The sequence below is a fragment of the Histoplasma capsulatum genome, genomic scaffold, assembly GCF_000149585.1.
Source record: "Histoplasma capsulatum NAm1 scaffold_13 genomic scaffold, whole genome shotgun sequence".
Classification (NCBI taxonomy): Eukaryota; Fungi; Ascomycota; class Eurotiomycetes; order Onygenales; family Ajellomycetaceae; genus Histoplasma; species Histoplasma mississippiense.
The window spans coordinates 223,177-236,253 of NW_001813970.1; the positions used below are offsets into that span (position 1 = coordinate 223,177).

Sequence of the window (13,077 nt, forward strand, 5' to 3'; positions counted from 1 at the left end):
CGTGAAAAAGGAACGCCCCTCGGCTCAACCACCGAAATAAAAAGCGTATATGTGCAAATGTGCAAATATATGCAAGGATACCAGATAATGACAAGTGCCAAGCTTGTTATGCCCCAGAATCACTCTTCTCTCGTCTCTTCTGTTCTTATAATTTCCCCTTCCTACCCTTGCATTCCCGCACAAAGCAACCTTCTATTTGTCCTCCTGATAACTTTTACTTTGCGCCGTGAACGTAAAAGAACCAAAAGGAAAAAAAAAAAAAATTTAAAGCAAAAAAAAGAGAGAGCCCAAGACGCAAGAAAGGTGTAACCGTCACCAAGTCCGGAAGCTTCCCAGTCCAACTGAGACCCCACGCAGAACCAGTACTAGGTCGTGTCTCTTCCTGGCTTGGTCTGGACAGGAGACGAAGAAAAAGATGTATTCTGTATTCGAAGGCAGGAAGACGGCAGGAAGGTCCGTACCAGGTAAATCGACGTGCAGAGGAGGAGGGGGGAGGGAGAGGGCGAGGCTTTCGATCGACGGAGAGTTTCCGCAGGCAGGCGACGGTTTATGGTCCAAGCAAGGAGATCCAAGGGAGATAGAGCAGGGCACAAACTACGGAGAAGAGAAGCCAAGTGGAACTGTGCTCGGGGTTGTTTACACTATCGTTGAGACGCGAGGCGGGGGCTGGATGTGCGTGTGTATGTACAGTACACAGACAGTGGTGTTGGTGTGCCGTGATACGATAGATTTCTTTAGGTACTGTTGAGGGGGCCAGAACAAAAAGGGGCCAAAAGGGAGCGGAACGAGGGCTGACGGACAAGCAGTTAGAGTGTAGCGTAACGGCGTTGTGCAAAGGTTGGCGGATGGGGAGTGAGGCTTGGGAGGATTCTCAGACGGGGATGGGATGAGGAATGACGCTGATGCATCGGGCAGGGGAAAGGGAGCCGAGTGCACGTGACACGACTGATTGCCCAACGATCCCGAACTGTGGTGGACTCCATAATATACAGACGCAGTGCAAGGCTACAGGCTACAGGCCACAGGCTACAGCCATTCGAAAAGTAAATGCCTTCAATTCATTCCAATCATATCAGCCAATTAGCTACATCGTTTGCGGAAGAGGCGGAGAGCGAAAAAGTAAATAAAAAAAAAAGCAGTCATCTAGGTAGGATATAGTAAATTTACACAACAAGGGAAAACCAGAAACAGAAAAAGCAGTAACAGCAAGAACAGCAGCAACAAAAACACCAGGGGGCGGCGACGATCAGAGAAATAAGACAACAAACAGAACTTTAGATTCAGAATTCAGAGGCTCTCACGCATATAGAAACACACAAAAGAGAGGCCAGGCAGGAGGAAATAGGACACATCTTGCCATTATTATAGGAAAGGAATCGAGAAAAGCGAAAAGAACAACAAGCAATGGGAAAAGAAAAACAAAATCGGGACATATTCGTAAAAAAGAAAATGAAAAACTTTCCAACAGTTGGCCAAGCGGCAGCTGCCAGTTTCTTGTCATTTCCTTTCTTCTCCCTTCAATTTTCGATATTCGATCTTCGATCTTCATGCTTTCTTCTCCCCCATCCTTGTCTTATATTATTCCGGGTTTCGTGCCGTCGTCCGCAACAAAAGGGTCACCCGAAAGAGAAAAGGAAAAAGGGAAGCAAAAGATTTTTGCACCACCGAACAAAATATATAGAAAATCCAACAGAGCCAAAATGGACTATCTTCTCGCGAAGCAGCACATAATTCCCGTCCGGCCAAGGAACCAGCATGCGCCGGTGAAGCGGATGAGGGAGAGCGCTGCGGTCGCCCACAGGAGGGCCTGGAAGAAATGCGTGGTTCGGCTGGTTGCTCGGGACTGGATTGTGGGAAGAACACGTTAGCAGATTTTTTTTTTTTTTTTTTTTTCCTCAGAGGGTGAAGAAAACAAAAGAGGAAGGGGAAGACCTACCGTGAATCCAAACTTGTTCACATCCTCGCTAGTAATGGCCACGGCAAGAATGCCATTCGAGAACAGCCACAGCGTCACCAACCGCGTGCGGAAACTCTTATACGAATCATCCAGCGACTTCCCCTCCTTCACCTTTGGCTCCACGTACGGCGTCAGCGCCCGCTTCACGGTGCTTTCAAACTGGCTGTCGATATCCGCCTGCGGCTTGTCGATCTCCTCGATCACAGCAGCTTTGCCGTCTTCTTCCTTTTGCGTTTGGGCAGAGGGCAGAGCGTCGGCTTTGTCCGCACCCTTTGTGCCCCACGACACATCGTGCCAGTTGCTGAAGGCGTAGACCATCAGGATGTTGATGTACGAGGACATGATCAGGAGGTAGGCCGGGAAGGAGGTGAACATGTGCCAGGGGTCGAGGTACATGAAGGAGGCGACGAAATAGAGGCCGAAGGTAGCGGCGAGGGCGATGATGATGATTCCTGGTCCTTCGGAGCTGAAGAAGGACTTGAGGAATTCGCCGATACCTTTGTCTGTTGTGAAGGCGAGTGTGCCACCGCTAAAGGCGCGGACGACTAGGTACATGGATAAGATAATGATGTACAATTGGATAATGCCGAATAAGACGAAGGAGGTGATGTACGAGTGTTTAGATCTGAGGGGCGCTATCAGTATCATCTAACGCATATATGGGAGCTCAACGCTGGGAATCTCGCCGGGGAGAAGGGCAATGAAAATATCAATGCCACGAATTGGATAATTCTGAAGCTCCCCTTAGTTGACTACGAGAATTATGCAAACTCACCCTTTAGGCCGGTTACCCAAAGCCAAAATAAACTGCAAGAGGAGGAAGGCCAGATACAAGTACTTCAGAACGGTGTTGACAATCGGAGTGGCGGTATTGCCGAATGGGAATGCCCTCTGCGTGCTGCCAGATTCTGGAGCGGGAGGGCTTCCGACGAGGTCCATGATGACGGAAGTTGTGAGCCAGTATGAAGCTAGAACATGTTAGTGTTTGGAGACAATAGACGCAAGAAGGTGGAAGTTGAAAGAAGGATGTCATTGTTCGGAGGAACAAAGACATATATTGTTGAACAACACATACCAAGCGCAAACCAAGCCATGATAACGGTGCACGTATTGTAGATCATCTGAATATGGAAAAAGAACATGCGCAGAAGGTTATGGCCGCTCTTATACATTCGGCCAAAATGCATCAATGAGTAGATACTAGCTGCGAACGAGCCGTTGAGCCACCGACGACGCTGGCCGATGAATTCGGGGGCTCCCTCGGGCACGTCAGTCTCGCCCTTGGACGACTTGACGTAGGACAGATGCCATTTGGACCCGGCCTTGGCCACAAGTTCGAAACACAGAATCCGATCCTCGGCCAAGAACATGTTCTTCTTGAAAATGTTCATGCCCTCGATACCCTTGGGACCGAGTTGTTTGGAGAGTGTATGGTCACCGTGGAAGTACTGTTCGAGAGGTCTGCCCATGATTGCACGGAAGCGGTAGGCAGAGAAGGCACCGGGCAACACGCTGACGTAGCCGAAGGAGGATTCCAGAGGTTTATCCAGGATGTTACTGATTTTGTATTCGAAGTTTTGCGCTGCAACAAGAGGGTTGATGAGGTTTTTCCAGCCTTTGCCCAACATAGCGTGGATTTCACCGCAGGAGCCGCCCAGATCTTTGTCGTTATAGAAGGCCTCCCACAGTGCCAGGAGGGATTTATGACCCGGCTTCGTACCCGCGTCGAGCAAGATGCAGATTTCTGGGTTGAGGATTCGGCCAAAGGCATTGAACAGCCATCTGTGAGAGTTGATTTTCTTACTGTTCTTTTGTTTCAAGCAGAACATCATCTGCACAGGGGGAAGCGTCGATGGGCCATCATCGTGCGGTCGGATCAGTTGCTGATTTGCGGTGACTGAGAGTTGGGTGGTGTATTCAAACTAGACGGGAAGTTAGTACAGTGTAGAAGTTAGAAGGCGCAAAAAATTGGGCTACGGATATCATATCTGTACTGACAATGTGGGCGATGGTTTCCTTTCCATCGACATCTTTTTTCATCACGCCATCCTGGTAGATTCCGATTGTGGCCAGCACATCGAGGGTGTCTTTGTCGCAAGGGTCGATTCCATCGAAGACCAGACAGACAACGATTTTTTGCCAAGCAGGTCCACCTTTGTTCCAGAACTCGGACTTCTTGAGGTTCACGATGTCACGGATATTTTGCATTACGCCGTGCAGGGTGCGCGAAGTAAGCATTTTGTCTTCATTGTAATAGGTAATAGCGATCAGCAGTTCGGTATGACGGTTATACATCGCCGGGCGCAGATTGTACCCATTGTGCAGAGTGAACTCGTTGGGATCACAGGTAGCGGCGGTGTCTAAGATGGCAGCAGCAAATCAGCAAGGAGACGACCATAAACCAAAGCAGAGGGAAGTAAAAGAGAACAAAGAATAAAAAAGAAAAAGAAATTAGGGACAAAATCCTACATCGCATATGAGTGAATTCCTCACTACCACCCTCGAGATCATTGCGGTATTTAGCCTGCACGGCATTCTGAATGGCACTGGGAACGGGATAATCGACACTGAGAACGGAGCCTTGAACCAGTTTGACTTTCCTGGTGGCATAACGGCGCAGATTGCTGGGCGCCTGGCGCTGACGCCAGGCCTCCGTGGAGGAGGTCTCACTGCGGGTATAGGGGGATGGAACCCGACCCGGAACACCAAAGCCAGCGGCGGGATTTTCCATGTGGCCGCCGTAGTGATCTTGAGCTTGGGGATGGTCGGTTACGTAGGATTCTGTCAGGCTGTATCCGGAGGGGGGTCGGACAGGAGAGCCACCGCGGTGGTGGTGTTGGGGGTCATCAAAGGGGCCGCTGAATGGGCCTTGGTTTTGGTGGAGGAGCGATTGGGAGGCATCGTGTTCGGCGGGAAGATTATATTGCTGGAGCGATTTAAGGGGTAAGTTAGCAAGGGGTGTTCCTGTGTTGAGAGGATATCATCGTGAAACAAATGATACCGTGGCCCGCGACCAGGGGGAACCAATGCTGAATATCTCGATGTGTATATATGTATGTATATATACAGATCCACACACAACAGACACACACACAGAGACACACACGCTCTCTTATATATGTATATAAATGTATACCTATACCTATATCTATATCATATGCATATACATAGGAAAGAGTGTTTGCTCACGCTGCCAGATGGGAGGTCATGGAGTCGATGGCCATCGCCGTACCCCCCTGGAGAGTTCGAGCCTGGATAGGCCATGATGAGGGAGCTGTGGCCGCCGTCAAAACGAGAGGCCGGGTTGATGAAGCGGATAGAAGGATAGAGGGGAGAATGGATGGATGGATCGAGGTCGAGAGGAGGAAGAGAGGCAGAGAAAAGAGAAGAGAGACGAGCGAGAACAGAGCAGCAACAGAAGAAGAGAAAACAACACAGAAGTTCTTTTTTAGGGGTAGAAGCCACAGGCAGCTAAGGGAGCAGCGGACACGAAGCAGGGCAACGGATGAAAACAAACCACAGACGAGCGCTTGATATTCTCAGGCTTGCTGGACAAGACCAACGAGAATAAGCAGCGAAATAAAAATAGAAATAGAAAAGAAAAAGTATAAAAAAAAAAAATAGTAAAAAAATAGTAAAAAAAAAAAAACAAAAAGGTAAGATACAGGCCCGAAAAGGCGATGATGATGATTTTCCTTAGGGGGCAAACGGGTGGATGAACGTGATATGGTACGATATGGTATGGTATGGTATGGTATGGCCGGACAGTACAGAGTACAGGAGCCGTACCCAGCTTCTGGCTGGCAACTAGCGTGAAATTTACCGTAACTTTCTTTGTTCAGCCGCGTTTGGTGGGTAGAATACAGATTATTACCATACAGTAGGTAGATATACAGCGTATGTCGATAACATGCCCACATATCTGGAAAATGGATATATACTCGCCGTTTGGATTTCCAACCAGGTGAGCCAGCTACGTTGCTTCCATCGAGCATAGACCGATACTTCACAACTCTACTCAATGGTAGTCTCCGCCCAGGCCCAGCTCATCTCAGGCTGGATAATGCTCCCCCTTCCCCCTCGCTCAATCAGCCTTTCCTCTGCCTCCTCTAGCCGGAAGGAAAGGGCCACATGGTGGTGATTCTGCCATTTACTCAGTTTAATTTCACCATTAAACGTTTCCGCGAGGACTTCGTCCGGCATCAACTGCACGCACAGTTAGACTGCATACAGGCAGACAAACGAACATACTTAGAGGCAGCGATTCATTCATACTGCGCGCGGCACCGTCACATCACGACACATATGTATATGTATATGTATATGCATATGGAGGGATGGATGTATCTGAAGGACGGAAAACGGGCGTGGAGGACATCATAATGTGATGACCTCTGCAGCTACTTGCTGTATTCATGCATGCATCCTGCGAGGCTGTTCGTCCGTTAGTCGCCTCCGTTTGCAGCGACAAGATCACTTCTCAGCAGTCAAGTCAGGATGCTCGCTGCGATACCTATTGTCTGTGGTATTATCACATGAGTTTGAGAGCAGTCCAGTCAAAAAGGAAAAAAACAAAAAAAAAAAAAGAATTTCATTCCCGATAATGTCCCCACATATCTGAAACCCGCCAGAGATAAAACTTGTACCAGAATTTCGTTGCCAAAAAGAAAAAAAAAGTCTATTCTTAGCCGAAAGACGGGAAGTCAAGAGATCCTGGTCTAATTTGTCTGGTTGCGATCCTCGAAACTTTTGTTCAACCCGGTTTTACTATGTAACTTAACCTTCCCGTTATTCAGGGCCAAAAGGGGGAGGCAAAACCAAGCCGGATTTTTGGAATTTTGGAATTTTGGGATTTTGGAATTTTGGAATTTATTACTGGTTGGGATAAATAAATAAAGCTCATATGAAGATGAATCAATTGTCTTGCCATCCACCAACTTTTATGCGTGTCGATTGTTCAGGTGAGAGCTGTGAGCAATGCCTGTCTGGTCAGTTCGATTTGTCAATCACGGTTCAGGGGTGCCTTTTGGGGACCGTGCATGGGTTGGTTGCATGTGCTCCATACTCCGCTGTGGGTGGATTGAATGTTGCAATTTGGAGCGATGGATGATAGTTAGATATTGACCATCTCTCTCAACCGATGATGGGGATCATGTCCTGTCAAAGAAAAGAAGAGGAGGAAGCGACTTGGCTGGGTAGACCTCAAAAGCATCTCTCTGCATGGACATCTCTTCTCTCTCTCTATCTCTCTCATTTGTCACCAGGACACCAACCACAAGACACGAGACACCAACAGCCAACACCTAACAACCAACAACCAACAGCCAGCACCGTCCATCGGCCATGACCATCCCCCACTGCATCGAAATATAGTTGCTGTGTGTGGCTCCCCCTGACTCCGACTGCATGAACCACCCAGGCTCCCAGCCAGCGAGAGCGGGGCCCGTCTGCGGGCATCGAGCTGAGAAACGGTATTACAATACGGTACTGTACCGCCTGTAACGTCTGTACTGTGCTGCCCCATGCAGAAAATTCATCCCCCAGAATAATGCGACTGGGATGGTATTTCAAGCGCAGATCTAAACATGATTCGACGCTTTCTGGCTAACCGGTTCTTGGTTATTCTTTCGCGTTGTGATAAGATAGCACTATGACCATAGGTTATACATAGCAAAAAGCCAACGTAACCATGTGTTAAATGGTTGCGCTCATAGTGATATGTATACCCGTGGGTGTGGTGGGGTGGCTCGGCCCACAGCGGGCGTGGCCACCCAATCCACCATCTATACACTGCGACCGCCAGCCGCAGCATACATAGTAGTGGGGAACCACAGCGTACGAGAGCTGGCTAACTAACTAGCTCCTAAGTAGCTAAACGGCTTACGATTTCTGATAAACTACCTCTTAACGCCTGTCTCAGCTGGCTGGCTGTGTCGCGGGTACCTGGATGGATGTGGCTGGTGGCTGTGAAGGCTCTGTGGAGGCGCATGTACGGAGTAGGCGTCGGCATCGGAGGAATCTTTGATGAACTTTAACTACTTGATGACAGCGCTGACTGATATAACGGATGGCTGAAGGAAAGATGCAGCACTCTCATTATCAGGCTCAAGCGTCCTGAGGTTAGGCGGAAGCGGAGCTTGTCCCTGATCGAATGATGTAGAAAGAAACCCTCAATATTTTTAGCATATCGTACCCATTTTCTTCCGCCCTTGCAGCCGGTTTCGGCCTTCGACAAGCGGTGGCTGTCCGATGCCTCTTTTTTTGGGACACTCGTCTGCGGACCACCACAATTGGATGATGCTACGGTAACTTTGTGGATACTCCTTTCCCCAGTTCAGCCCTCAGGCAGAAGAAGGGGTGGCAGAGGAGCGGGAAGCGAGGCCATGACCTACAGCGTACCTGATCACAGCGGACACTGGCATCACAAGGCGCTATAGGGCTGAAGGAGGAAGTATATGATAGGACTGGATAAGGTCCGAAGGTTAGCCAAGTGAAACTAAAGCAGGGGGGAAATTGCAATTGAGACGAGAAAAGAATGCATTCCACTCCGTACTCAATGGTTTATCTTCCAATATCACCCTTTGTCCTGTCCAAATGCCCGCTTCGTCAATCATCATACACGTGGGTGCTATGAGTATCCATCCATGCACACTGATGACTGGGAGCGGGGGAGATCTCCCTCCTCCATTCTTCAAGGAAGAGGCTGCAGAGGTCAAGTTCTGCTCTAATGCTCAAATTTCAAAGAAAGTCAACATGCTGGCTGAGGTGCAGTGCAACTCTACGCCGCTGGCATCATTGACGATTCCTCCGCCAGCTCCCTCCCCGAGACCCGCCAACTTGCGGCAGAGTGATGATGCCAAATGCACAACCTCTCAGCAGGAAAAAAAATACCGCAGCATATGGTATTATAGTAGGTGTCGCGGCAGCGAGTTTGGCGACCGCGTACCCGCCCACTCAGAAGGGTTCGAGAAACAGACGTGGTAGACTCCTGCCCCCTGCAGCTCCCACCTGGGTCATCGCTATGGCATTGACATTCTTGCTTGTCATCTTCGCTTTGGTCGTTCTGACGACCCGGCCTCAGAGCTCAATTTCCTTCGCCTCGCTGGACGGAGCGTTGCCGCTGAAGTACTGGCGGGGGATAAGGTCGGGTGATTGGCGAAACAAGCGCTCATTGTCTAGCGGGTCGTGACGTCTTGTAGGCCCTTTACGACGCATGCTCTGCCCAGTGGCATTTCAAGAGGGAGGGGCTGAGATAGTCGTTCGCTACACCATGGTCCCATTTTAGCTGAGCTAGGTGAGGTCGTGGAGCCAGCGATGCATTCGACTCGGGACGGAGCGTCATGTAGGTGGGGGGAGAGGGCGGCATTGACTACCTAGCATGCCAGTCGTGAGTAGATGGCATTGCTGTTCGGACAATTGTAACAATGATTGCATACAGGCATTGGATAGAGTTGCTGAGTCAGCAAAGACATCTGATGCCCCACATCAACAAACGGATTGAGCAAAATAACAATATACATGACTGCATCAGAGCGCAAATTACTGAATTGACTTGTATATGATGCTCCAAGCTAGATTGGCATCTTGGAAAGGATTGCTCCCAAACAGAAGAGAAACAGAATAACATTTCCCCTCCTTCCACATCTCCCCTCTCATTCTCACAATGCAACCATCTCAAACACCCCCAGAATCCCACAACTTTCAAATCACCTCCACTCTCCGCTATGACCCAGATCTCCCCAGAATTCCTCATATACCGGACACCTATCCGGCCCCCAAAACCTCCCCCTATTACCTCCTCAGCTATCACTATGACCGCCTCCTTGCCGCTGCCGTCGACTTCGAATGGCCGGCCGCAATTACACTCCTCCAACAACAGCCTCGAGAAACAGGCGTTGCGCAACTCGCCCAGAAAGTCAATGAACATACTCAATCTAACCCAACACATCCCTGGCGCATACGCGTCCTCCTCAATGCCGTCGGCGTCATCACCGTCGAAGCTGTTCCAATCTTACCCAACCCCTCCTCAGCACCGAGTATATTCGTCCTGCCGGAAAAGCCAGATTTCTCCCGCCTCTTTCCCCGCAACGCGGATGGGGTATATTCCGGAACCGCCTCCACTGAAAGGATAGAAACGTGGACGCTACGATTGGACACCCAACCGACCAGCCCCTCACTCTTCACGCGCCACAAAACGACGGTACGAGATCAGTACACGGCATCCCGCGAGCGCGCGGGAATCACGTCCCCGCATGATAAGACGGAGGTGTTGTTGTATAACCCCGCTGGCGAGGTGATGGAGGGCAGCATCACCACTGTATATTTCCGACGATGGCGAAGACAGGGTCCTGGCCCGGCTGCGGCACCAGGATCTACGTCTGTGCCTGGGGAGACGGGTGATGGTGATTGTAACTCAGTAGATGACCCCGGCTATTATTGGGTAACACCGCCGCTGTCCAGCGGTGGGAATGCGGGGACGTCGAGGCGCTATGCACTTACAGCGCAGATGTGTGTGGAGGAGGTTGTGAGGGTCGAAGAGCTGCAGCGATTGGAAGGGAAGAATGACCGGGTGTGGCTTAGTAATGGGGTTAGGGGCTTCATGCCGGCCGTTTTAAAGCTCAATAAGTAGTTTAGGGCCGTGTGGTTGCCAGCACGGGTGCGGACAACTTCTATATTACTTATCCGGGTTATGGATTTTCCCCATTAGAACCGGAGTGGAAAGGCTGCAGGAACTACGAGATACTACTGCGAATAGGACATGAAGGCAGCAGCGGAAACTAGTCTGAGGAGATGCAGTATAGGAACCGTTGGCATATCCATCCATGCCCACATCGGTTGGGTATTGCGACATCGATGGATTGGATTTATGGCTAAATTAAGGCACAAAGCCAATGGGAATACCGAGAGGTAATTTCTTACATCCAGAGCGAGGAGCGGAAAAGCGAATCGAAGAGAGCAAGTGCATGTACGCTGTTAGGTTTTGTTTAGTGGTGATTGTTGAGATAGATAGATAGATGGGTGGATGGATGGATGGATGATGTATGCTATTGAAAATATCTAATATCTCTTGGTCAGTTCTTTTACTCTTCAGGTTAGGGGGGGGGGGAGAGAGATTCTGTCTACTAGTAATGCATACATCCCCACAAATGTCGTACATCCCCCACCCATACTCGGCTCTATTGCGCGGTGCTATATACCAACAGAATCGTCCAATTTCCGCCTCGAACTAACAAACGAGGACTGCCAGCAGATGGAGTAGTTTTGTTTAATGAACATTGGCATGATAATAAACTGAAATCTCATGATTTTTTTTTTTTTTTTTTTTTTTTTTTTTTTTTTTTTTTTTTTAATATTTCCTTTCTGATATGACCGTATATATACAGATTGCAACATACATATCACACACAGCAAACATCCAGTAACCAACAAAGAGGAGATTGAAACAGATCAAAAGCAAAAAGCTGGAAGGAAGGAAACAAAGGGGAAAATGGAAAACAAGCAAGGGCCGCCCAATCTCACATGTTATTGGAGAATGAAAGAAGAACGAGCTCTGTTTCTGGTTCTGTTCTGTCAAGATAGAGATACGACGAACAGATAGAGCGGATTGGAGTAGAGGGAAAAGCTTTTCAATTCTGATTTCATAGTTATATATACAATGTACATGCACATGCAAGATGCGGGAGTACCCCGTTTATCCACGCCTCGTTTCGATACGCGCTACGGTTGGAATTCCAATTTTAAGGTAGAGGGTGGATTAGGCTTGAGCGGACATTCCGTTTGTTGTTATTATTTCCTTTATCCTATCTTGTCTTCCCCTCCCCCGCCTTCTTTTGTATTTTTGTTGGTGTGGTTGTCATCGTCGACTTCTAATTCAGAAGGCCTTGGGCACGCTCGGTTTCGAGGCGGGCGTAGAGGCGGTCACGGGCCCGGACGCGGGGGAGGTGGTAGCCTTGTTTTAGGCACGAGTCAGATACATTGACCATCACATGAGAAGAATGCGGGCACATATTGATACTTACCGTACCAGAATAGGTAGCCGAAAGTGGTTCCGAGGCCTATATTGGACGGAGGAATTAGCCGAAGTTTTTTGATGTGGGTGATGATTTGATGGGGTAGGGGAATGAATTTCGGTGAGCATTGATATCGGGGTAGGAATGGCGATCGTATATATATAGTATCCATTTAGAGAATCCCACTCCCGCGCCGGGGAACGCGTGGAAAACTTCCTGCTCCTGAAAAGTGATCAAATCGAGAATCAAAACCTACCGAACGCAGTGCTGAGATCCAGCACAAGACCCCGACGGAGCATCTATATATATGCCAATTAGCATAACAGTCCAGTTGAGAGTGAGGAGAGCCAAATTGTTCCGGCAAATGCGAATTGAATTGGAAATTTGCGAAGAAACTTACACCCGTGATGGGCTGGATGGCGGACATTGCTCCGCAATTGGGTGGGATGAAAGGGTAGAGTGCGAGTGAGGCCCTAGCAGGCTAATGAGTATTGCAGTTGGAGTGCGATAGACAGGGAGCTGATATAGCTGTAGCAGTTTGCTGCAAAGGCGTTTGTGGATCGAAGGCGACCAGACCAGAGTGGATATGTTGGAATGTTGGAGATGGCTGCGGATCAACACGGCGCCGATGATCACGTGGGGGATTATTACTAATACTGGTAGCCTGCCCAGGTGACATTTTAGAACCTCTACAGATAGGATATTTTCATTCATAGAAGAGTTTTGATGTCTCTGTGGGCAATTTATTATATATATGGCACAGATTCCTATACCAGCTGATAGCTAAGCTGACTCTGAACCATCATTTGGGCATTCTGGGCACCAGTATACCTGATGTATCGTTGCCCTGTGAATGGTCAAAGGCATATATATTCCTGCTCATCAACATCGTCATTGACACCCGTCCATCAAACGAGCATCAGATTAGTATTCGTTTGATCACCTGGAGGAGACCACCTTGCTCATGGTGTACCTTCTTCACCCGTACCTCTTAGTTATCATACTCGGTCCCCTTGGATTTGCTGCAGGGGACGGTGGGCCTTGAGATATGTTGTAGGGACACCACGAGCGATGGGGTGATTTTCCAATATCAACCTGCAAGTGCAAGAG

General features: G+C 49.0%; 3 protein-coding genes across 3 annotated transcripts; 1 reads left to right on the plus strand and 2 right to left on the minus strand.

The window, feature by feature from the left end:
- Window positions 1-1,705: 1,705 nt before the first annotated feature.
- On the minus strand, window positions 1,706-5,221 carry HCAG_08883 (chitin synthase B; the record flags this gene model as incomplete). The annotated part of the gene is made up of 8 exons (XM_001536169.1): window positions 1,706-1,843; window positions 1,937-2,582; window positions 2,733-2,925; window positions 3,033-3,879; window positions 3,956-4,317; window positions 4,427-4,883; window positions 5,048-5,068; window positions 5,147-5,221. 8 exons carry the CDS (start codon window positions 5,219-5,221, stop codon window positions 1,706-1,708), a joined length of 2,739 nt encoding a protein of 912 aa, XP_001536219.1.
- A 4,399-nt stretch (window positions 5,222-9,620) lies between these two features.
- HCAG_08884 (predicted protein) lies at window positions 9,621-10,586 on the plus strand (the record flags this gene model as incomplete). Its single annotated transcript, XM_001536170.1, has 1 exon — window positions 9,621-10,586. The coding sequence occupies one exon, from the start codon at window positions 9,621-9,623 to the stop codon at window positions 10,584-10,586; it is 966 nt and encodes a 321-aa protein (XP_001536220.1).
- A 1,237-nt stretch (window positions 10,587-11,823) lies between these two features.
- On the minus strand, window positions 11,824-12,394 carry HCAG_08885 (predicted protein; the record flags this gene model as incomplete). Its single annotated transcript, XM_001536171.1, has 4 exons — window positions 11,824-11,906; window positions 11,977-12,012; window positions 12,224-12,266; window positions 12,368-12,394. The coding sequence occupies 4 exons, from the start codon at window positions 12,392-12,394 to the stop codon at window positions 11,824-11,826; spliced, it is 189 nt and encodes a 62-aa protein (XP_001536221.1).
- Between the last annotated feature and the right edge of the window lie 683 nt (window positions 12,395-13,077).